At 36.1% G+C, this 24,146-nt stretch overlaps 1 protein-coding gene across 2 annotated transcripts in view; it reads right to left on the bottom strand.

Annotated features, from left to right (window-relative positions):
* Nucleotides 1-23,721, bottom strand: part of nolo (ADAMTS-like no long nerve cord) — an 83,751-nt gene extending 60,030 nt beyond the window's left edge. For both annotated transcript variants that reach the window (XM_017618117.1, XM_017618126.1), the window contains exons 1-4: nt 23,545-23,721; nt 23,082-23,380; nt 6,791-7,959; nt 5,934-6,012 (exon numbers count right to left, since the gene is read on the bottom strand). In XM_017618117.1, coding sequence (XP_017473606.1) covers nt 5,934-6,012; nt 6,791-7,959; nt 23,082-23,380; nt 23,545-23,697 — 1,700 coding nt within the window. In that variant the 5' untranslated portion in view covers nt 23,698-23,721. The remainder of the gene's footprint in view (nt 1-5,933; nt 6,013-6,790; nt 7,960-23,081; nt 23,381-23,544) is intronic.
* Nucleotides 23,722-24,146: the final 425 nt, after the last annotated feature.

The following is a 24,146-nucleotide window of genomic DNA, read 5'->3' as shown; positions in this document are numbered from 1 at the left end:
GATAATAATTTAAGATATAGCAATATAGCATTATTACATACATATATAGAAGCAGTAATTACTAGAGTGCCAGTTACTGTCGAAATTCGACCGTTTTTCTAGTTTTTAAGAGCCTTGGAGAAGTTTTCTAACTTATAAGGTTCAAAGTAACCTATTGGAAAATCTCCTGCTTTGGAAATAAAACGTGACTACAATTTTTTATAACTTTTAAGATCTTTGGAGGACTTCGGCAGGACTTGAAATTGACCCGATACATTCGAGTTTCTCAATAAATTTAAATAATTTTATACATATCGATAACTTGATGAATTTCAAAAACACGAAAATCCGATAACTAAACAAAATTCGATAACTCGACTTATTTCGATAACTGTGAAATTCGAGGGCTCTACTACATGACATAAAAAGTACATGTAACTATTTTTTATATTTTTGGACAGTTCATCTTTTTTGGGCGCAGCACAATCGAACGTGCCAATTACCAAGCATTTGCATAGCTCATTCAATTGCTTCAGTGTGGGGCTTAAAGAATGGGATAAGGGGTTTAATATCAGTTCTCTTAATAACAGCCTGATAAATACATAGTGTCTATTTAGACTAGACTCTATATTATGACGGATTTTAAGAGAAAAGACGTAATTGAAAATAATAAGTAATAATCAAAAACGAGTGTTTTATGTAATTCGAATTTAAATAGACTTAACTTAATGTTATGTAAAAGAAGTAAGTCCTTTACAATCAAAAAAATTATCTGACTGTAGAAGGTCTTAAAAGTCCTAATCATCTACTCAGCTAGGAAATTCACTAAATTAGTTTCAAAGCGAACCTAACAACCACAAATCGAAATTACAGAATTACCTTAAACTCTCTGTGCCTTAAATTTGTTTGCATACCTATATATATGTATATAATTCTAATTGCAATATTTCGCTGCTCATATTCGGCTTGACTCCAATTCCACATTTTCTAAACTCATTTTTCGTTCTCGTTTTATTAATTCCCTATTGTGCACTCAAAACGTAAGTACCCAACATACTTTACTTCCCATGCAGGATGCAAAAGGATAACAAAAAGCTGTAAGCTGTAAAAACATAAAGCTCTACTCTGGCAGACAAAGTGAACTGCAGTGATGAGAGGTAGGGAAAAGCAAAAGCGACAAAGCGGATGAAAATATTTAGACAATATGTGATTTGAAGTCAACATGGCGTTGTTTGTTTGTATTGCGATTGAAAGCAGAAGTAATAAGGCAAAACAGCAAATACGTATGTATGAAAAAGGAAGAGAAGCACACGCATGAATGTTTGTACATTAGATCGCACCAGCTTGCAAGCAAAAAAAAAATAATTTCGCAGTACTCCCCTGAGTCTAAAGTATTTTTGCAAGGCCATTTCCAAAAAAAATATAATTTTTTGCTGACCCTAGGCATTGTGTTTTAACTTTTTCGGTGATGCCTACTTACAGCATTTCTTTTAATAGTTCTACTGAAATAAACAAAAAGCATCTTTCATGATTTTCGGCGAGCTTTAATTTACTGACATTAGTGTGGTATATTAGGTTCGTGGGTAAGTATTAGAATGGGCTACTTGAGGTCAATGAGCTTGGGAACAAAAAAATGTGTCTTCGAAACAGGAACGTCGCTATTTCAAGATCCGACAGCAGAAAAAAAATACTTTTTTTTCGAAATTGCCTTGCAAAAATACCTATTTTAGGCTCAGGGGTATATAGGTATGTTTGCTAACGCGGCTAAATTTGTTTTCACTATGCGCGTATAGGATAGGAGGCTTTTACATGTGCATAATTGAAAGCAAATTTGCCGAAGAAACCATAGGTCTAAAATCAATGTGGAGTTTACCAAATTGCGAAAGTAGGTTTCGAAGAAAATGTGAAAATTTTCACTGTTGCAAAGTTAAGCGCAGAAATGGAACCCTCATAGCAAAAAAGCCCTTCTAGAATGTTTCTGTATAAAATTTAAACACTTCTTTACAACACTACAGCAAAATGCTAAAAAATCTATTTTCGTAATTTAGAAAACTCCAAATTGATTTTAGAGCCATGGTTTCTTCGGCAAATTTGCTTAGAATTACACATAGAATCATTCTGTGCTAAACGCGCATATTTAGCCGAAAAAATCTCTCATGCAAATTGATTCACCCTAATGTAAGTACTCGAGCATGTGAGTGAATTTGTGACAGCTACAAATATGAAAGCACACAAAACAGTCATACAAGTGCGCAATCCATTGCATTTTCACGCAGCTGCTAGAAAGGATCTAAGGAGCTGCTGTCGAAAGGATATCCGAGCACACTTGTAGATTTTGTACTTTTGTGTATGCACCCCATTTACTGTTGTATTCAGTGTATTTCTGTGTGTGAGTTGGTTTGTCATTTTACACTTCAAAATTCACAGATGTTTTCCCTCTCGGCACCGAATAAAGGTCAATTTCGTGTGAAGCAAATGTGACCGTACTACTAGTATATAGGTTTAAGAGATGCTAAAGTGTTTGCAATTTGCTGCCAGCTCTCAAGTGTCAATGCATACACACATACATACTTTAGCTCAAAATTTTGGGTAAATATGATTTTGGTGAAAGGATTTGCTAAGCACACAATTGTAGGCCGGACAACAGGTGTAATGGCATTTGGTCATCAAAACCGAGTATTTGCACAGCAGAGTTGATTTTTATGTATAGACTTGCTGTAGATCTATGTATATGTATATGAATGTTTGTATGTTCATGTGAATGTGTGTAAATTTACTTTAGGTTATGCGACTGTGGCAAACAAGCATAAACAATTTTGAGCGAATCTGGCAAGCTTGAATAATTGCAACCCCTTTTTTCCCCAAAACATAAATAAGATGAAATTTTAGGTTTATAAGGACGAGTAGGTATCGAAAATGTCGTTTTAAATTTGTATCCTTGCAATATTTATTTTTGAAAAAAGTTATATGTTAAGGACTAATATACACACGACCACGTCCTTGAAACTTTATTAGCAAAAAAATAAAAATAAAATGAATAGAAGGACATTTTCAATACCTATTCGTCCTTTTTGCATTTGGTACCCGTAGTGTTATTCTACATTGCACTGAATTTTTAAAATAATTTCTTAATTAATCATATCATTGAAATTTCAAAGTCCTTTAAAACTCTGGGGTCGGAGAGAAAACTAAACATGTAGTTAAACTATATTTGCAATATATATATATAGTTTCGTGAGTATATTGATTGTTTCCTGTGTTTTGAAATTTTTCGATTTTGTCGCACGGTGTTTAGGAATTTTTTAAGAAATATACATAGAAAACTTTGAGCGCTTTGAGCGACCTCTAAATATTTTTTGATTTTAAAATAAAAAAAATAGGAGTATACTTCTTTCGATATAGAGCAATCCTAGGGCGTGAGAGCATCACAACTCCGACTTTGCGCGTTTTTGGACCACCCTATTGTGCACTCTTTCAGTTGGTCTACTTCGCAAGAAGACCTTAAATTTATTCGCGACGTTGAACCTCGGAAGAAACAAGCCTTAATAAACTATCACTTTCGCCTAATGAAGATAAATTTTGATGAACTCAAGTGAGAGTTTTGAAAAATTGGATTAGAACTGATGTTGCTGATGTTCTGCCGCTGACTATCAAGGTGAAACCTTTACTACTGGACATTTGAAAGGGAAGCGGGCTCTGCTATTGAAAAATTTGGATTTCCGAAGATGGGAGTGCTAATCTGGACAATTAGTGAAATGTCTGATGACAGAGTAAAGCATGCTCGTTATGTTTACCAACATAATTTAGTCGAAACTTGCATTGTCGAACTAGTTTTAAAGTTGCTTTTTGCCCTCCACCTATTTTCCACCACGTAGTCCATGGCTTTGAGGAATGCAAAGACCTTAGCCTGGAAGACCGAGGAAAATGCAGCTTATCCCCATTATCTTGGATAAAGATCCCAGATCCTTACGCAGAATGAGTTTTGGAGTCATGGCATGAGTGTTGGCATTCAACCAACAGGAAAAGAAACTGTGTGAATACTTCGCCCAGATATAACCTTGAGGCATCGAGGGGCTGCAAGTGTGCAAAACTCATTTTGACTTCAATCTCAAAAGATATACCTACTTAACTCATTGGGCAGACGGGACTGCAGATAGCTTGGTGGCCTGCTGAGTAGTCACTTCACGGGGCACAAACAACTGACTGTGGGAGGCGTACATGACCGTATTATTATCCCGCCTTGAAGATAATAAGATGGCGGAACACTGCCTCGCCGCCTTTGCAAGAACAAGGTATGGGACATTTGACCGCGTTGTGTTGACAGACGAACACCTGTAGTGCGATTCACTAACTTTTAACAATGCGACTTGTCGAGATGTCAGCTAACAATTTTTGTTGTTTGCAGTAACGATTGTGCGATTCATTAACTGTGCTGCCGCTAATGGCCACAAATCCGTTGCATATGCCTAGGCGCTCGTGTGTGCACAAAGTTGACAAGCATTTTATATGGAAGAAAAAGTGCAACACCCTCCACGAAAAAATTCTAAAAAATCAACGGTAACTTTTAGCGACTTGAAACTTGCACTTTATCAGACTAAAAAAGAACGGGCTACAAAACTGCATACCCGTAAATCTTATAAAGATCCTGAATAAAAAGTTCGAAATATTTATAAACATTTTTTTTAAGTTTGATTTTTTGGTCGGATTTTGTGCAAGCTTTGAAACTTTTATTTTTGTGGTTTCTGTTATTATATAGTAGAAGGAACTATTAAAAATAAAATTATTAAAAATAAATAAATACACATAAATAGCAAACAACATAATTTTGAATTTTTCTGCCAAATTTTGCTCGCAGCTGTAAAAAAAAGTTTACGAAAAACATTCAACATTAAAAATATTCTTACTATGTATTTAAAAAGAATCACTGTATGCACATTTTGTACATATGTAATTATTTTTAGGACTGATTTTATTATGCTAGTGTAATGATGATTAATAAAGAAATATTTAAATATGGACATACATATAAGATATTTATACTTTTAACAAGCGATGTATACGTATTAAATTGAAAAATTTAATTATTCAATTCCTTTAAATTCAAGGCATATTCAGTTCTTGCAAAATTAAAAAAATAGACTTATAACTTTTAACTTCCAGTTTTCTATATTGCTTTACGCCCTATTGGAAAATTATAACCGGAATCCATATAGACAAGTTTTAACGAATTATTTATCGTGCTATTTACTTTATTTTTCTTGTTTTAATAGTGTATTATGTGTGTGTGTATTATTTAAACAAAATTCAACAAACTTTCGTAAAACTTCAAGTTTTTAATAAGAATAATAACAGAATTATGTATGCAGTTTTGTAGTCCATTAAATTTTAATACAGTAAAGTGCAAGTTTGATGCTGAAAATCCTTTGAGTTTTGATTTTTTTGCTAGCGGTGCTGTGCATTTATACGAAAAAATTGTAGAACGTACCTTTTACGTTTTATTAACAACACCAATCTAGACGTCGTAAAATTAGCGGCCTTTGTTATCGTTAACGACAACAGCTGATTTGGCACTAACGAATGTTGTTAGGGAAACGTTTACCGAATAGCTAAACTGTTAAAATTGTCGTTTAGCTGACTTAACAATACCAAGAGGTGTTAAAATCTCGTAGTGAATCGCACCACTGAGCTCTTTGACATGCAACAATCTGCTTAGATTTATTCGTAAATCGTGCAGATATAAAACAGATTAAAAGGGTCATAAAAACAGTACAACAGACGGCATGTAGTCTGAGTTCTGTTTTCTGCACCCTTTGGTTTGTGCCTGGAGCGCACAAAAGAAGGACAAGAAAGAAAGAAAGGGCACTAAAAAAACAGTAAAACCTAAGATGAGGAAACAATTGCATCACTGCAAGTATACTCGTTTAATAATACTACATATGAAATTTATCAATTACCTGTTCGTGGCATCTCCAACTGTGGTCATATCGGCAGAAGTTAATGCTTCTGTGCCATCGCGTTCACGAACCAAACGCTCTGAAAATGGATAAGGAAAAAATAGTAAATTTCCGTAGTTAAATGAAAATTATATCTTTAAATGTAATAAGGACGCCAACAGTTCTCTAGTTTAAAAAATTTGAATTCAGAAATGCAAAAACTTAGAAGGCAGAGTCTACATTCAGCTTATCAAACATTAGAGAGACATAGATTTCCCATCAGGAATCTAATTTAAATTAAAGAGTACTCTAATATTTCTCGAATTGGAAATCAGGTCAGAGAACTAAGTAGGAATTCGTTTAGAGAACGATTAGATCTGTGTTCGTATGGAAAAGTAGCTTATGTCGAAAGGCTGGCTTTAGTATAATGCGGCATTCCCTTTATTCTTCAAACGACAAGGAATTTTTTGATGAGACTTAATGAGACTATTGACTTGCTCGTATCGGAACTATTTATTGCACGTTTATTGGCCAAAAGTTATTCAACGGCTCAGCGCCAGTGAGTCATTCGCAATCGTATGCTGCGAATGCCGATTTATACTAAAGCTAACCTTTCGACATAAGCTACTTTTCCATATGAACACAGAGATATCTATTCTTTTCGCAGTATCGGGGGACTGTTTGTAGAGAATGCTATAATTCTCGGGAGTTTCTTTAATCGCCTACTAACTTTCTACCTTAAAGAAACACATTAAAAACTCGAATAATTTTCTAATCGTTCTCTGACCTAAATGTTTGTTGAGTCTTCTATGGTTCGTAATCGCTTTTAAACTAGCCTTAATTTAATACACGAGTGCATTATTTTCTCCCATACTCACCTGATTCCTGTAATTTCAGCTCTTCCGGCTGCTGTCCAGGCTTCGCCTTCACTTCAATGTTGATCTCCGCCGAACTATGTCCCGCATGACACGAATACACACCAGCATCACGGAATGTTATGTCCAATATACGCAAAGCGCCTTTCTTTGACACTTTAAACTTCCTTGAACGCGCCAACGGTTTGTGATCCTTACTCCACTTTATCTTTGTGCGATTATAACGTTTCACTGGACACTTTATTTTCACTTGCGTGCCAAAGAAGACCACTGCAGCGCCACCTACTTTGAGTGTGATTTTCGACTTTTTCGGATCGTGTTGTATGTGTGTAGTATTGCTGACTTGTATAACTGGCTTCGGATCCTCAAGTGGACAGGGTTTCACATTGCATGGCTTCTTGTCTGGCGGCTTAGCGCTGGAACACATCGATTCAGGCCGTTCGATTTTATGCTCCTGTGCCATTATCTGCTTGCACTCCACCTTGCGCTCTTTAATGCCATAGCCGCAAGTGTGCGAACATTTCGACCACTCGCCCACCTCCCAACGCACCGGACAGTCGAGCACATTGCAGTACTGGCGATCGGCTGGTGGCGGCTGTGGACACATGCTATTCGGCACCACCATTGTATTCTCACCGCCGCGCGTCACTTCGTGTATGCATTGCACTTCGCGCGTTTTAATGCCGATGCCACACGACTTCGAGCAGGGTGTATAGTCGGAGTAATTCCAACGTGGTGGGCAGGGTCGATCGTTGCAAGTGCGTACGCGCGCTTCTGGCTTCGTATCATGTGAACACAGGAATGGCGATACAACGCGTCCGTTATCCTCACGCACGCAATTTACGATGAGCTCCTCAACGCCACCCAAACAGCTAGCGCTGCACGAGGTGTAGCCTTGTTCGCGCCACACATACGTTTTGCCCGGCTCGGAGACGCCTACTTTGATCGAGTCGCGTGGATATTGTTCATCATAGGGGTGCGAGGGCAACATGCATGGTTCGCCGACGCAACGCTCAACTTCATCGTGCGGTTTGATGCCTTCGCAGAGCGAATCGTTGACGGTGGCAATGGTGCGTGAGTATTCGAGGAAGATTTTGCAGCGAAAAACACGCCGGCGGACACCCTCGCCGCAGGTGACGCTGCAAGGTGACCACTCGGAGTCCTTGACGAAGCTGTAAGCAAAAACAGGAGGAAGTGATTAAAATTGGTAACTCATTTAGAAATCATAAGGCTGGAATATTGGCATTAACTCATCGGTTTTTCTTGGATTCGTCAATGTTGATACCGACAAATTAATCGATAACTTATTAGACAATCCTACGACAATATAATTGTTGGAAAAAAATACATCGCTACCTAAAGGTGAAAAGGTGCCAAGTCTACTTTTTTTTAATTTAGGTTTTGATGCAGAATGACAGATAATGAGAAATTTCAAAAAAAATAGACTTGTCAACTTTCCACCTTTAGGTACGAACATATGAACATTGCCACTGATAATAAATATCGGCAATCTAAACGATAAAAATAAATCGACAAAAAAAATGCTTATCAACAAAAATAATCATTAACTACAAATATTTTTATTTTTAGGTCATAGCAAAATCGTTATATTTTGATTTTTATTTGTGCGATCGAATAATCATTAAATTTGGATTAGGCCAAAATTTTGTGAGTATTATTTTTTTGATTATTTTTTTATTTTGTGGTTTTTCTATTTTTGGTAAAAATTCCATTGTTAAATTTAGATCGCTATTTTGTGATTCTTACAGCCAATTTCACGAAGGCAGTTTAAGTGAAAATTGATCTTAATTTTTTTTAATTTTATATGGAAATTCATAGAAAATAAAAAATCATTTTCCATTAAAATTGCTGGCGAAACCGGCTATTATTTTTTCGTTAAAAAATAATCGTAAAATTTGGATTATAATTTTTTGACTAAATATTCAAATTAGATTGCTATTTTGCCATTCTTATTTTTTCAATAATTTTTATCCGCTATAATGCCGTTTTAAAACTTGTATAGCCTTATGCATAAAAAATAAAGTAGCTTTATAAAAGGATTAAAAATTTAAAAATTTATGAAACTGTCACTTTATAAAACTTTTTAAATCTACATTATTTTTTATGAATAAGGCCATTAGATCTAAAAAAATTAAATTAAATCTGAAAATAACGGTTATAGCATGATCGAAAAAATATATATTAAATTTGTGGGCTACGAGGGATCTAATATAAAGTCGAGTTTTTTTACTAAAGGACATACAAACTGGCACTAAGGCGAAAACACTTGGCATGCAGGGCCTACGCCAGCACGAAGGTCTTTAGGGGTTCTTAACCCAACCTTCCTGAATCACTTACAACCAACAGACTACAAATGTTCGAAGCTACCCAAATATCAAAAAACTGTCCTCAGTTTATGACCAGGGACGCAGCAAAGGGGCAATACCGATGAAGGAAGCAGTTATTCCAACGGCTTCCCATAGTTAGTTGGCGAGACACCGGTTTGATATTCCCAGAAGAAGCTGGCAGCAATCTTCCTATGTAGTTATTGAAATTCCTCTACTCGGTGCATTCACGGATGTATTTATCTCCTGATAGCCTTTTAGTGCATTCAGCGGTGTTTGGAAAGGCGAGTTTACTCCAATGTCCATCGGCGAAGTGCAAGTGCTGGCGGGGGTTGATCAGGACAAAGTGGCCTATATCCAATGCCTTACAAAAGACAGACCTCCGCAACCCCAAGGTTCATGTGGCTTTGCGGGTTTAAGAGAAGAGCGCCAGATTCTTTCTAATTTATTTATTTATTTATTTATTCATTCATTATAGTCTAATTACAGGTACAGACCAAAGCATAATAGAAAAATAATAATATGTATATTATTACCTATACAATGGATTTATATAATAAGAAAAGCTTAAGTTTATTATTTAAGACATTCTTCGTGAGCGAGAGATCTAGGTCCAAAGAACTTGAGAGTTTGTTCAGTTCAGACAGGGTTCTTTTGATTGGTGCATTACTGCCATAAAGCGTTCTACTAAAACCAATAGCAAAAACCTCGTAATTGCGTAAAACTCTTGCGGGGACGTTAAACTTAACTCTGCTAAGAAGATTAGGGCAGTCGACAGTGCCCGAGACAATATCAAGCATAAAAGATACAGATAAGAAAATTCTTCTATTGCTCAGCGTCATTAGGTTGATCAATTGACAACGCGCTAAGTATGATGGGATCGGCTCGGAAAAATTAAGGGAACGCAAAGCATGCCGTAAAAATGTCTTCTGAACCGACTCCAGCCGAATGATATGTACTTGATGATACGGTCTCCAAATGAAGGCGGCGTACTCTAATTTAGACCGAACAAAAGCAGTGTACAAGGTTTTAAGAGTATATGGATTGGAGAAACACCTACTATTGCGACGAACAAAGGCAAGCATTGAAAACGAATTAGAAATAGTATAATTTATGTGCGTGACAAAAGTAAACTTGGAGTCGAAAAAGACACCGAGATCTTTCACTTCATTAAGCGAATCTAAACGGGTATTGCAAATATGGTAAGAAGTTTGGAAGGGCTGCAGCAACTTGGAGAAGGTTACTTGATGACATTTCTTTATATTAAGAAAAAGCCTATTTTTTACACACCATAAATACAGCCTGTCCAAATCAGCCTGAAGGACAAGTGCGTCATTCATCTCTTTAATTTCGTAATAAATTTTAAGATCGTCGGCGTAAAGCAGATAGTTAACAGCTGAAAAGCATGATCCTATATCATTTATAAATAAAATGAAGAATAATGGGCCCAGTATGCTGCCTTGTGGTACACCCGAAGTAATTCAATCGATTATCAAGAAGTTTGAAGTAATCTCAGGGATGCTAGATCTCCGTGTGCTTATTTTATTAAATTAAATTATATAAACCAAGGTTCTAATGACAATATAAAATAAATAATCTTCTGCGATAAAAATACGATGCTCTCATCGCACAATGCCAAATAAATTGTGCAAAAACCATTGCCAAATATCAAAATTCACATTTGTAATTTGTATCTTTATAGCTTCACATTTCCATTCCATTTAAGAGTCAAGCATTGTTTTTTTTTTTGCCCCCAAAAGCGTCAGTTAAGTTGAGTGTAAATAACGCACATTTACTTCATGCTGTTATACATTTGTAAGTAATAAAATTTCGTATTATTATTTTTTTGCAGAAAAAAGTCGCAAAGTGCACTAACAGTTTATTTTTGATGCCAAAAAATGTTATATAAAAATATTTTTTATTTTAATTTTTTTTTTATTTGTGAATTCACATATAAGCCGAGAAACGTCTGCGATGCCAGCAAACAAAGAGACTTAAATATTTTGATACAAAGAGACAATTGTAGCTCCACTACATAGTTGCTTGGATGTGGTAAAACTAGAAACAGTAACAGGCTCGGCGGCAACGGCAGCGGCAGCGGCGACACTACGACGCGCCACAAAGTCTGCTCTATGCCACGCTTGCTGTCAGCAGCAAATAAACTGGCAAATATCTTTGAAATAATAAAAAGTACATACAAGCGCAGTTTATTATCGCACAGGAATTGGCCTACTCCAACTGCCGCATGTGCAAGATCTCAAGTAGCAAAAGTAAAAGAGGCTGGTTGGCTGGTTGGCTGACTGACTGGCTGAGGCTGTGGCTGTGTGAATGGTATGCGAGCAAAACCCGTCAAGCACAGTGGGCGGAATTGACACAACAATAGATGCGATACCAATGGTATCGAAGACGTCAACGAATTGGCGGGAGAGAAGAGAATTGGAAACGATTTCATAGAATCGGAAGCATTTTGTGAACTGAATTGCTCTTCTTTCATTACTAACTGGTTAATTCAGAACGGACTAATTATGTAAATTCTTAGAAGTAACTAGTGAACCTGCATGGCGTTAAAACGCCCAAAACTTAATTTCAAAACTTAAAAAATATTCCAAATGTTAGCCAGACTTATAAGAGTTCCGAGTGCCAGTGAATAGCAGTCTGGCTTAGTACATGTTTTTAATTTCATCAAATTTCAAATCATCCTATACCGATGAAAAAAGTTCTTAATAAAAAAAATCATAAAATACTTTACCACACATCTGCAGGTAAACTCTTTAATTTGGCATCTCATTTTTGAAATTACCTTTCAAAAGTATTCCTAAATTAAATTCTTAAATCTCTTTCGTGTGATACACATATATTTCAATAAACCGAACAACTAATTTGAATTTGATTGTTCGAAGTAATGGCAACCCTCCTAAATAAATTAATAATTTGAATGTATGTTTTTAAACACATAACAGCCACCTTCAAACATTCCACATGGTCAAACTAAAGATTTCTTAATATTCTTTCATTTGACTACGGTATTTTTATATTTCATATACTTTTTGTATAAGTTAATTCAGTTAGACCTTTCAAACAGGTGGCAGCCCTCTTCAAAAGTATTTTCAAGCTTAATCTTTGTTAACTCTCCTTCGCCTGACATTGCGATACATAATTTAGTTAATTTATGAATTAAGTGGAATTTGATTTTTTGAACATATGGCTACCCCGCTAAGTACAGTTCAGAAATAAGAGTTTTTCAAACGCTTTTCGGCTGAGACCCATATTTTAATAATTCATTAAACTTATTGAATAAATTGAATTTAACTTTTTAAACAGGTGGAAACTCTCTTTCGACATCTCAAAAATATTCTTAGCGTTCAAACTAAAGATTTCTTAACACTCCTTCGTTTGACATCCAAACCCCTTTCATTTAGTACCCATATAATGATACATATTTTTCTTACCTAATATGATTTTTTAAACAGGTGGCAACCCTCCTTTAGTTCAGCTAAGAAATAAAGCTTTTGAAAACCATTTCGATTGATACCCATATTGTAATAATTGATTTATTATTATTATTTTTTTTAATTTGAATATAGTTTTTTGAAAGGTGGCAACTCTTTTCGAAAAACTTAAACCCTATTGCACATATAGTCCAACCCTTTTAATTTGACACCCCATTTTTGAAAATCGAGCGAACGGTGCAGATCTTTTATCCTGAACAAAAAATGCCTTCGCGTATTATATACAGTATATTTTGCTTAGCTGCACATCCTTCTTTGCACGAAAAATTTGTGCACTTAACCGAAAAAGGCACTTAAGCGAATTTTCTTTACTGCTTCAATGAGGAAGGTATCCAAATCCCTATGAAACCAAATAATGGAGAAGCACTTACCACGTAGAAATTACTGCAAGCAAAAATTTTACCGAATAGTATCTACATAATTATCTATATAACTACATAAATTTATAGCCATTTTAATTGTTCTGCGAGATGAACAAAATAAATAAAAAGTTGTAAAATTAGGTAATTGTAGGGCCAGTGCAGGTAAACGTAATACTTTCTTTGATAATTGATACTAGTCGCACAATTTTTAAGGCAGGTATCGCCAATGTGCAGGTATGTTGAATGCATCTATCGGAGCAGTTTCCTTATAAATGTTAAAAATGATGCCTCTGATGCGCATTTTGGGGTAGGTATCTTAAATGTGTGTGAGGCAGCAAAGCAAAATATACTGTATATAGATATGGTTTTTGGTATTCCGTTCAATAAGGAGGCTTACCAAAAGTGAACCCCAGACCAGAATTTATTCCGGCACATCCTATGCATAAAAATGCACGCTGATTTCAAGTCCTGAATAGGGATATATCTTTAATACCCGCCATGTTACTATTTTACGAACAGGCGGAAAAGAAGTTACTTATCGTAAGTGTACTATGAGAGTCCACATATATAATTGGAAAAGGGTTTCTCGCCCAACGCCTCAGATGAAGTGGAAAGTTAACCTTTGAAGGGGTGGAAGAACTTACTTTTGCAAATAGTTTCTCCGCCAGTGATATTGATTGGTACCAAAGAAGCCGAGCCGAAAGAATGCAGTTTTGGTATGACCGCCTCGTTTCGCCCGTGCCTTCGTTTGATCGGCAAAAAGTCAAAGCTTGCTTCGCATCTACTTTCGTCCGGATCGCTATCGTGCCAGAGAGAGAAGCATCTTCCCGAGTGCCTCAGCCACGTTTCAAGAGTGGATCGAGATATGCAGTAAGCCACTTTGCTTATCTTGCATTTCTTACCAGCATATCCCTCATAGGGGCATCGTACTTAGTACTTGGCTGCACCCACTGGACACCTCAGCTTTTTGTGGGATGCAGCAACAGGCGGTGTCTAAGAAGGACATTTCCTTCTGTCTCTTTTGGTGGATTAGCAACAAGAGGTTTGTCAATATAAGAGGATGCCCTATAACTGCGTGGATCTCGATCTGTTGGTGGAAGATTCTCCTACTTAATATACAGTACCAAATTACTGCTACTTTTCCTCAACTTCTAAGAATATAACACTTGATGCTACCACAGCCAGATTTTGGGTAGATACCTCTTTCCTGACTCAAATCTCTAGTCCCGAAGTAAATAGTCGTCTATTACGAAAAATATGCTATGGACGCTCTTGCCACACTGTGCTACACGATGCCAACAACATTGCCGACATTGCGGCTCTAAAGCGACCTACTTTCGGTTTGTACGCCCAAAGATACGCTACGTTGGCAAAGGAATAAGCTACAAATGGAAGTATAAATTGTGAGGATGTACAGACGACAGCATGGCGCACAAAACGCATTGCAATACGTGGTATTTCTCCATAGAGCCAACTCAACCAAGTTGAAGCCAACACGAAGATGATGAAGACGTAGACGGCGAAGGACTAGAATAAAAATGCCGACAACTCCATAGCAAAGTAGTGAAGGAAACAATGAGTTAGAGGTTAGCGCCAAAGCGTTGGCCGTCCGCAGACAAAAGCCGGTCTGGCAGGCAGTCAAACAGCGTGAGCGCCAGCAGCCAGTGAGACGGCTAATAAATGCTTACAATAAAAATTTTGGTACTTTTGTTTGCCCATTCCAGGCCGTGAGAAACTAACTACTGCAAATAAATGGAATCAATATTATTCCAATTCAAAGTGAAGGAGAACGTGGTACGCAGAGTAGGCAACGACAGAACTTGCGGTTGCGGCTTGGTTTGCGGCTTTTTCCCTGGATACTGGCAGCAAATAATGAATTGGTTGTTTGGTGACAAATTCCTTTGCCCAAGGCAAAAGCAGCAAATTGGTTTGGGACAACTTTTTTTCTGTTTTAGCGACCTTTTAGTTGCTGCTTGACACATTCGGCAGCAGAAATGCGGACAAAGCCTTTAAGAAACGCGCAACACAATACGCACATATATACACTGCCGGCAAAAAGTATTGGCACAGCAAATTTTTCACAATATATGGAAAAATTTTTTTTTCTAATTTTTTTCCGCCATTTTTTTGTGGTTCATTCTACAACAAAAAACGTAAAAATATAATTCCTAAACTTTGTGCAAAACTGACAAAAATTCTGCAAACTTTCAACTTTTTAAACAGATTTTCTAGAATTTTTTTGAGTATGCAGGTTTGCAGCCCACTAAATTCTAATAAAACAAGTGCAAGTTCGAAGATAGTAAAAAATCGCATTGATTTTTGAGATTTTTTTTGTTGACGATGGTTTGCATTTTTTCCAAATAATTGCGTGAAAAAATAGGCAAAAATCAACGGTGATACCTAGCTACTTAAAACTTGTACTTTATTACAATAAAATTGATTGGACTACAAAACTGCGTACTCAAAAAAATTCTGAAAAATCGGATTAAAAATTTGAAAATTTGTATGAAAATTTTTATGTTAATTTTGCACTAAGTTTAGGAATTATATTTGTATGTTTTTTGTTGTATAATGAACCATATTTTCCTAAAAACATTGGCGGAAAAATATTAGAAAAAAAAATAATATGTTGCATATAATGTGAAAAATTTGCTGTGCCAATATTTTTTGCTGGCAGTATTCATTCAAGTTATTGAGTAGAAGAAAAAAGTATATTAAGGCAAATAAGTTGTAGTAAAGAAAACAGAACAAGCGATATTCGATTTATATGTCACTTTCATTTGTCAATTAATCGAATTTCATTTGCTATTGTTTTCGCTGCTATTTTTTATGCCCCCCTGTTCCACTGTCCACGCTTGCTCCTTAATTCCAAATCAAATAAGAAGAAATAATCAGAAAAAGTAATTGCTTAACGAATTATGAGTACACTTCTCATCCCAGTTGCTGCTTTGCTAGATTTGCTGCGCCGAAGGCCAACAATTTCACTGTGGCATAATGAAGCTTATCGCCGCCAACTGATCACTTAGCGGCGGCGCTTGGTCAATCACTATAATCATATACTCATCAGCTTAAGTTTCCATTTCGGCGGCATACTCATGCAACATTTAATGCATGTATAGAGTATTGAGGCACTTTAGTCCATTACTGGCGCCGGATTTAATGCGCCTTCAGGTATGCGGGAAATTTCGCTTTTTGTTCTCTCTTTCCCTCTCCCGCGCCGGTACTTTAGTGGCAAATAACTGTTCATTTAATGCTTATCATCGCAATTTACTATCCTGTCAACAAGCGTGTGTGCGAACTGCATCCAATAAATGTGCGCAGCTAGTCGGTAACAATTTATTGGATTTTGCGGCTATCGAGTGTTGCGCGAAAGTACCGATAATTTCTATGTCATTGCTTTCGATTTTCACCTGTTTGTGCAACGCGAGCGTTTGTTTGCAATGTAGAGAGTTCAGTGCGGAAACTGGAAAGTGTATAGAAGCTATAAAAAATTGACTGAAATTCCTTTGAAATAAAGCTAGCGCGTTCCAGAAAGAAATTATTGCATTAGGTTTAATAAAACAGTAAACATCTTTGCCCTAAATTCGGAGCAAGTTTGAAAGGGTTAAAGCCAACTATAGACTTAGGTAGATAATGGACAATAAAGCTGTCAACGAAATCAAAAATGTGTAAAAATCATATTTGTTGGACAAGAAGGCGAAAGTTCTAAGTGACTTTCAATCCTAGCTTGTGTTTTCCAGATGAAAGTTTGTGCTAGCAAACAGATATGTAAAATATGTAGCAGCTTTAGGCTCGGAATGGCCCTATTTTTTCGGGAATGCTAGCCTCTTAGAGAATACGTTTCAGATGTAGCATACTGAAATAAATAGCCAGTAACCTTTTTATGGTGTTTTGAAGATTTTATCGTCACTTGGAAGATTTTTAACAAAATTTTTCTATCAACACAGGTGCCAAATAAAAAGAGGAAAAAATTGGGTGCCACGGTACCGAAGTATTCATAGCCAAAAAAAAAAAATAAAAATTTACAGCTCTTTACCCACCTAACAAGGGTCGACTCGAGGAAAACCGGTACAGCCAATGTTATCAAAAAAAAAAAATTTAGTGGCAGCTTGGTGCTACACCAACATATGGAAGCTACCACTAAAAGGTTCGGACAGTGATACTTCATTTGCAGAAAATGACGGAGCTGCCTTTCTGGAATGCCTGCCATTATATTGAACTCGTTTTATCGTCCTTTTTACGAGCCAGAACACATCACAGAATTGGATGGGCTATATAAAATGAGACACTTTCTTGTAAGAGGAATATCGAGTCCAATTCACCAAGCTCGCCATTTGCTTAATAGGTACTCTGGAACTGAATTTTGGAAATAAACACAAGCGAGGCGGCCAGCACCAGCAGAGGAGTATACCTTAGCGTGCCGGGAGATTATCCAGCTAGGGATAAATACTGGCAGCAGGTTGGCGAACTGATATTGAGAATAATTTTTGGGGCACTCTGGTTGCTCAGAAGAGTGCTAGGAGGGATAAAGGAGGGAGTTTTTGTACCGCGATATGACTCGGTTAGAAAGCAAAGGTGTAAGAATTAAAATTAAAAAGCTTCCCCATAAAGAACATCAGGACGAATTGGAAAGCGACAAACCATCACTTTCAGAGGGGAGTGGAAGCGGATGGCACCGAGAAGCTGCGATGCCTATGACATAACTTTTTTTTTCAAGCGGATCGCGTGTGTGCCACAGAAGAGTCGGTTGCGCTTTTGACGGCTGCAGTGGCATGGTCCAAGAGGATGGGTAAGGGAAAACTAGTAAAGGGAACCAATGGCTCTGTAACATGGGTCTTCTAGATCTCAACTAAAAGCTGGCTAGGTTTCTTAACCACAATTTAAACGGAAATGACTTAGATGGCTAATCTATATTGAATATTTCGAATTAATTAACTTCCAAAGACAATAGCCAAAGCATTTTAAGAGAGAGAAGAGAAGAGCTATCGAGAGAAAGGAAATGAAAACTATAAGAAAGCTCTTAAGCTCACCGTAAATGCCACTAAGCTCGGGAGCGATGACTTCCCAGCAAAAAATCGGTAATCGCTTTTAGTGGTAACGTGTTCTAGAAGGCATAGCGTTATAATGCCTTCGAATTTTTTCGCTTCTTTTAGGCATTGCCAGTAATGCAAAGTAGAATGTGCTACAATATTTTATTTATCTCGCTTCTTCGTTTCATTTCGGGGAATGCAAAGTAGAATGTCCTATAATATTTATTTTTTAATTCGTTTCTTTGCTTAATTTCCGGGAATGCAAAGTAGAATGTCCTACAATATTTTATTTGTTTCGCTTCTTTGCGTCATTTCAGGTAATGCAAAGTAGAATGTCCTACAATATTTTATTCGTTTCGCTTCTTTGCTTCATTTCGGGGAATGCAAAGTAGAATGTCCTACAATATTTTATTTGTTTCGCTTCTTTGCTTCATTTCGGGGAATGCAAAGTAGAATGCTGCATCGTAGTCAGCTGAAAAATGGAATGAATATCCAAAAATTCTTTTTCTACCGTTACTTTCTGTGGAAATTTGTCTCGCATAAAAATCATGTTTTGCTTTGTTCAATTTGCAGCGAAGTTGAAGTCAGTCAATGAAGTGACGTACAAGAGTGAGGAAGTACAATTTTAAGCTTAATTAAATATGCATGTATGTACATACCGATTTTAAAGAAAATCTAAATACCTAAATACATACATATGTACGCTGATTTATAAAAATTTTAATTAATTTTAACCTTTTAAGACATTTTCTGATTTCAATTTAATATAAATAAGTATGTACTTATCTAGGCATTCTACATTAGTTTCTCTGTAAGGCATTCTTTGTTCGCTTCTTTGGATTCTGTTTATCCATGCGTTCTCCCTTCGTTTGAAGGTAACGCTGCGGGTAAGGGCTTACCTCCAATGACATGCCCATGTTAAAATAAGGCCTTCTTGAAGCGAAACGGTAAGCGATTCCCATCGCCTAGCTCGTTTCCACTTTCGTTTCTGTGGTAATCGTGTTTTTTGCTGGGTTACCACGTACATATCACCACACTTTAACAGGTAAACAAGCGCACATAAAGAAAGTTAATTTAGTGTTAAAGCAACTAAAGAATAACATCACGCATATAAATAAGTATGCACCTAGGACAACACACACTCATGTACGGAATATTCTAACTGTCTTCGCACCGCACCGTCTATTCCATAGAAATTATTTCTATGGGGAAAAAGAAATTCCAGAATGTTAACTAACGCACAGGTGATTAAACGATTAAGTGTCTGCGAGTCTGTGGCGATGAAATGAAGTGAAAATAGAAGCCGAAGAGGGCATTATGAAAGATGAAAGTTGGGAGGAGGTGTTGACGTTGGCGTTGCCAATGTTGATGGCTATTCGTAGCGACAAAATAGCAATGCGTTACGAAGTGAAGTGAACGGTGAGTACAGTCTAATGCCGATTAACTTTCAGTGAGTTAAAGGGCTGGGTGGGGCAACAGAGATTACCAAGTCTATGCGTTTTATGTAAATAACTAAGGCTTGTCAAATGCAGACAGTTAAAAAATGTGTGGGCAGAGGAGATGGTAGCAGAGCAGGTGAATGGCAAGGAAATCAGCAGGTGACAACTATGTAATCCTTTGTAAGCTTGTCAAGTTTGAGAGAATGTGCCATAGTAGAGGTCGTCTCATTTACAGTTACAATAGGCTTACGAACACTGGAATGAGGTAATGTTACTACTGTCTGACAGTGCACGTGTCGGAAATGTGCATTTTAAGGTTTGAGAGAAATTTAAAATTAGTGTGCTTGATTGAATTTTGTGTCTAGTTGAGTATAAAACATAATGAAGGAACGTATATGTATGTATGTATTTAAGTTAAGGCCAAATGGTTGCTTTCAATGTCAAAGTTTCTGTTCAAGTTTATTTCAAGATCATTTGTGACTATTTCTGAATGAAGCCTTAAGGTCAAAACTGTGTATTCAACTCAGTAGGACCCAGGTGCGATCCTGACTCCGAGTAATTTTTAAAAACCATTTTTAATTTTTTAATTATAATTTAATTTAATTATTATTTTTTTTTTTAATGTTTTTTCACCTATCTATTTCAAGTTAATTTAATTTTTTTAGTTTGATTTAATTAAAAAAGACCAAAACAACTATAATTACATTTAGTGAAATAAAAAAGTGATTAAACAAATTAAAAAAAAAAAATTTAATTGTGCTGGCCATGGGACGCGAACTCGTGGCCTCGTGGCTTGCGTCGATAGTCGTAGTCATGGTAAATCCCAGACAAGGTCAAAATATTTGTCGTAACGATATTTATAATCAAGTTTATAGCCAAAGTCGTAGTCATAGTCACGGTGACAGTCATAATTATAAGCATTGTCATAATCACAGTCCTGGTCAAAATAAGGGTTGTATTGATAGTCGTAATCACAGTCATAATGATCATTATAAAGGCTACACCAAAGCCATATTAATTACTATACTCGTAGTATAGTACTTAGATTATCTCAGACAAAGCCAGAAATAATAATAATCATTAATGGTAACCATAAATATAGTCTTATACTTCGTTCAAATTAACGAGTTAAACATGTTAAATGGGCTCGAACCAGTTAAATGAACAAAACGTGTTCGTAAGAAAGTTGAATCGCATGCAGTTGTTGTTGGAAAATTCGACCGGTTAAACCATTTAACTCGTTTGAAAACCAGCTCATCGCAGAGTTGTATGGGAAAGCTTTCTACTTCAGTCAATCAGGAAGAGCCAGAAGCTTTCATTTGACACCCAAAGTGGCAAGACAATTTAAAAGATGTAATGTGAAACGATTTTCTGTCATCCCTTGTCAAATCTGGTTTGGGGACAAACTAGTTTCGGCGTTCTGCTACCTTCAGTGCAATTTTTCGTTCTTGAAAGAATCTCTCTATTCTAGCATTAAAATCTTACAAAAAAAGAACTGCCTTGCCAACTTTCATGGTGAAAAGCTCTTTGACAGAAAGTACTTAATCGCGTTCACAATGGAAATCTAAATCATTTTGATGAACACGCTACTCCAACAGCCGCAAGCAACGAGTGATCAAAGCCGAGGGTCGAGTCCTCGGGCAGCGGAATATTCTTCCTTTTTTAATTTAAATTTTTTTTTTCAATTTCATTTTCTTTCAATTTTGGGGATTTAGTGCCGGTTTTCAGAAAAAAATTTGTGTTTGAAGGGCATATAAATTTTAAGACCTACTTGATAAAACGGCTCCTTTTGTATTTTTTTAATTTCAAAACATTTTTATAAATTTATTTTATGTATTTGTTTAGTTTAATTTAATTTTTGATTTTATTGACTTAAGCATTTAATTTATGAAACATATTTATTTCTCTTTCTATTTTTAAGTTAATTCCTTTTTTATAAAATTTTCGATTAACTCTTAGATTTTATTGTTAAAGAAAACTATTTTTTTATTTCATTTAAGTTTTTTGAAATTATTCTTTTCTTTTTATAATTAACGTTCTCTTAGTTTTTAAATTCCAAAACCTATTTGATAAAAGGGCCCTTGTTGTTTAGAAATAATAATATATATGTATGTATATATTTTTTAATTTCATTTAATTTTTAGTTAAATTTTTTTTGCTATTTCGATTAAATTTCTGGATTATATTGCATTAAAAAGGACAAATTTTAATTTAATATAATTTTTAAAAACTTATTTATTTATTTTTTTTAATTTCATTACTTTTAAAATCTTTCAACTATAGGATTGTATTGTTTAAAAATAAAAATATATATATTTTAATTTCATTTAATATATAGGAACTTATTTTATTTTTTAAATTTAATTTTCTTAAATTTTTTTTTAATTTTATCTATTTTATAGATGCTATTTTTATTTATTATTTAATTAAGTATCTTTTGAGCTAAATTTTAAATTAAATTTTTAGTCTTTGAAAGTCAACCAGAATAACTAATACCTCCTCGTTAACAGACCTTATTAATCTTTCGAAAGACAGAAATGAGCTTTCAAGATAGTTGCTAGAATTTACAATTCTCTGGCGAAAGACTTTTGCCTTTCGAAAGACTATAGTACGTTAGAAGAATTGCTCTGTTAATCAAAGTCTTAGCTATGGTCTTAATCAAACAAACAAATAAAACAAAATATACAATAGCAACAGACCTTTTTCTTTTCTAGGAGATGATACGGTCAGAACTTGATGCAATAATTTCTTGAAATCGTAGAACTTTAACTAAGGTTGAATGGGCTAATTACTCGCCATCGCTCAGATGGCAAGGTGGCTTTCGAAAATCTTACTAGGAATGCTACAACGAAGCTGATTGAAGGTAGTCAATAAATAATTACACAGGTTTACAAAAAAAGTTTCTGCATATTGAATCAAACCTCTATATCCCTATGTTATTCGACGCGCTGAATCAGAGGTCTGTTGGCCTCTATCACGTCCAGTTCGAGGTAATTTGAAGGTCAAATAGGGGAAAAATTCTTTAAATAAACGTGATAATTCATATATATGGGGCACGAGGTCGTTTGAGGGTCAAAAAGAATAAAAAAATAATTTTTTATTAAAAATAAAATTTCATACGCATAGGTCATTGATGTCGCTGAATCCGAATATGGTGATCCTTGATTCTTCACGGTCATATAGAGGTCATGCCAAGATCATTTCGATGTCAGATTCTGATGAATTGTATTGAATTTTCAGGTTTATCCAATGAACTTTTCCCTACTTGACCTGCAAATGATCTCGAACCTGAAGTGATAGAGGCCAACAGACCTCGGATTAGCATTCAGCGCATCGAAAAACATAGCTATATAGAAGTTTGGTTCAATATGAAGAAACTTTTTTTTTGTAAACCTGTATTATTATACCAGCACAACTAAGGCGTCACCCCGGAAAAATATGGTTCATCTTGGGTTTTGAAGCCTTGAAAGCTCTTCAATGAGCTGATCTACGAACTAATTGGAGATACGACATCATTTTAAGGCGTAGCAAATGGTAAACAAAAACACCTTCCTGGCCCTTTTAAAACCCAATAAATCCTAAATATTAAATAATCTGCCTTTTACTCACCTTGGATCGCCAGCAGGCACCTGCGTTTCTGGATCCGAATTACTGCGATAACCATAACCACCACCGCCACCGCTAGTTAGGCGCTCGGCGCGTGGCTGTTGCGGCTCATCATGATGCAAATGACTGATCGAGCGATGCGCATACTGCGGTCCGGACTCATCGTTATATGACACTAAACCGGCATCATCATCATTGCGAGCATCGCCAGATTCGTCACCGCCTTCGTCGTCGACATCGTCAACATCCGCAGAATCATCATCGTCCTCATCCTCCTCCTCGTCAAGATCACCGTCATCGGACTGTTAGATAAGGGAAGGTAAGAAATGGCGCAGATTAAAGGTAGGAAAGTTAATTGTATGCAAATTTGTGCCTTTTTAGAACTAATCATTTTTAAACGCTTAGTGTATAATTTTATCTGTTTTTTTTTTTTTTTTTAATTTAGTTCTCCTAACTAAGTACTCACCGCTGCGCGTGGCCCGCTGCTGCCGAGTATAATTGTACCACCGCTATCACAAGAGACCCCCGTCGCGCATGGCTGCACGGATGCGGGCTTCGTAACTGGGTCGCATTTGGCGCTATGTCTGCCGGTGGACGATTTGCATTCAACGCCACGCATTTGCAAGCCTTGGCCGCAGGTTACCGAGCACTATGTGTTTTGCAAGCCGCAGGGCATTTTCGAATAGTTGGCGTAGGAAGAGTTGCATGAGGGTTTCACCAAATTACAGTCAACATATATAGTAAAAGCGATAGTTGTTGTTGTTGTTGTAGTGGTTTTTGTTTATGTTGTCAGGACGTCACAAGTGGAGATAAAACGTAAATGACGCAAAATTATAAGGAATTATAAATAATTTCAACGTGTTTAGCATAAAAATTTACATAAAAAATTTTAGCACACACTCCCACCCACACACGCATGTGAATCTAATTGCGTGCGGTGATGTGAAAAATGTCAAAAATTACATGCAAATACGTAATCTCGCCGTGCACGAAGAACATGTAACAATAAAGATGTCAGCGAAAAAATGAGCATATGGTAAGTAAATGTGAGCAACAATTTAATATGCA

This window comes from Rhagoletis zephyria, unplaced genomic scaffold, assembly GCF_001687245.7.
Source record: "Rhagoletis zephyria isolate East Lansing unplaced genomic scaffold, Rhagoletis_zephyria_1.1 Rzeph_scaffold_00033, whole genome shotgun sequence".
Lineage (NCBI taxonomy): Eukaryota > Metazoa > Arthropoda > Insecta > Diptera > Tephritidae > Rhagoletis > Rhagoletis zephyria.
This window is presented reverse-complemented; position numbering and strand designations above follow the sequence as displayed.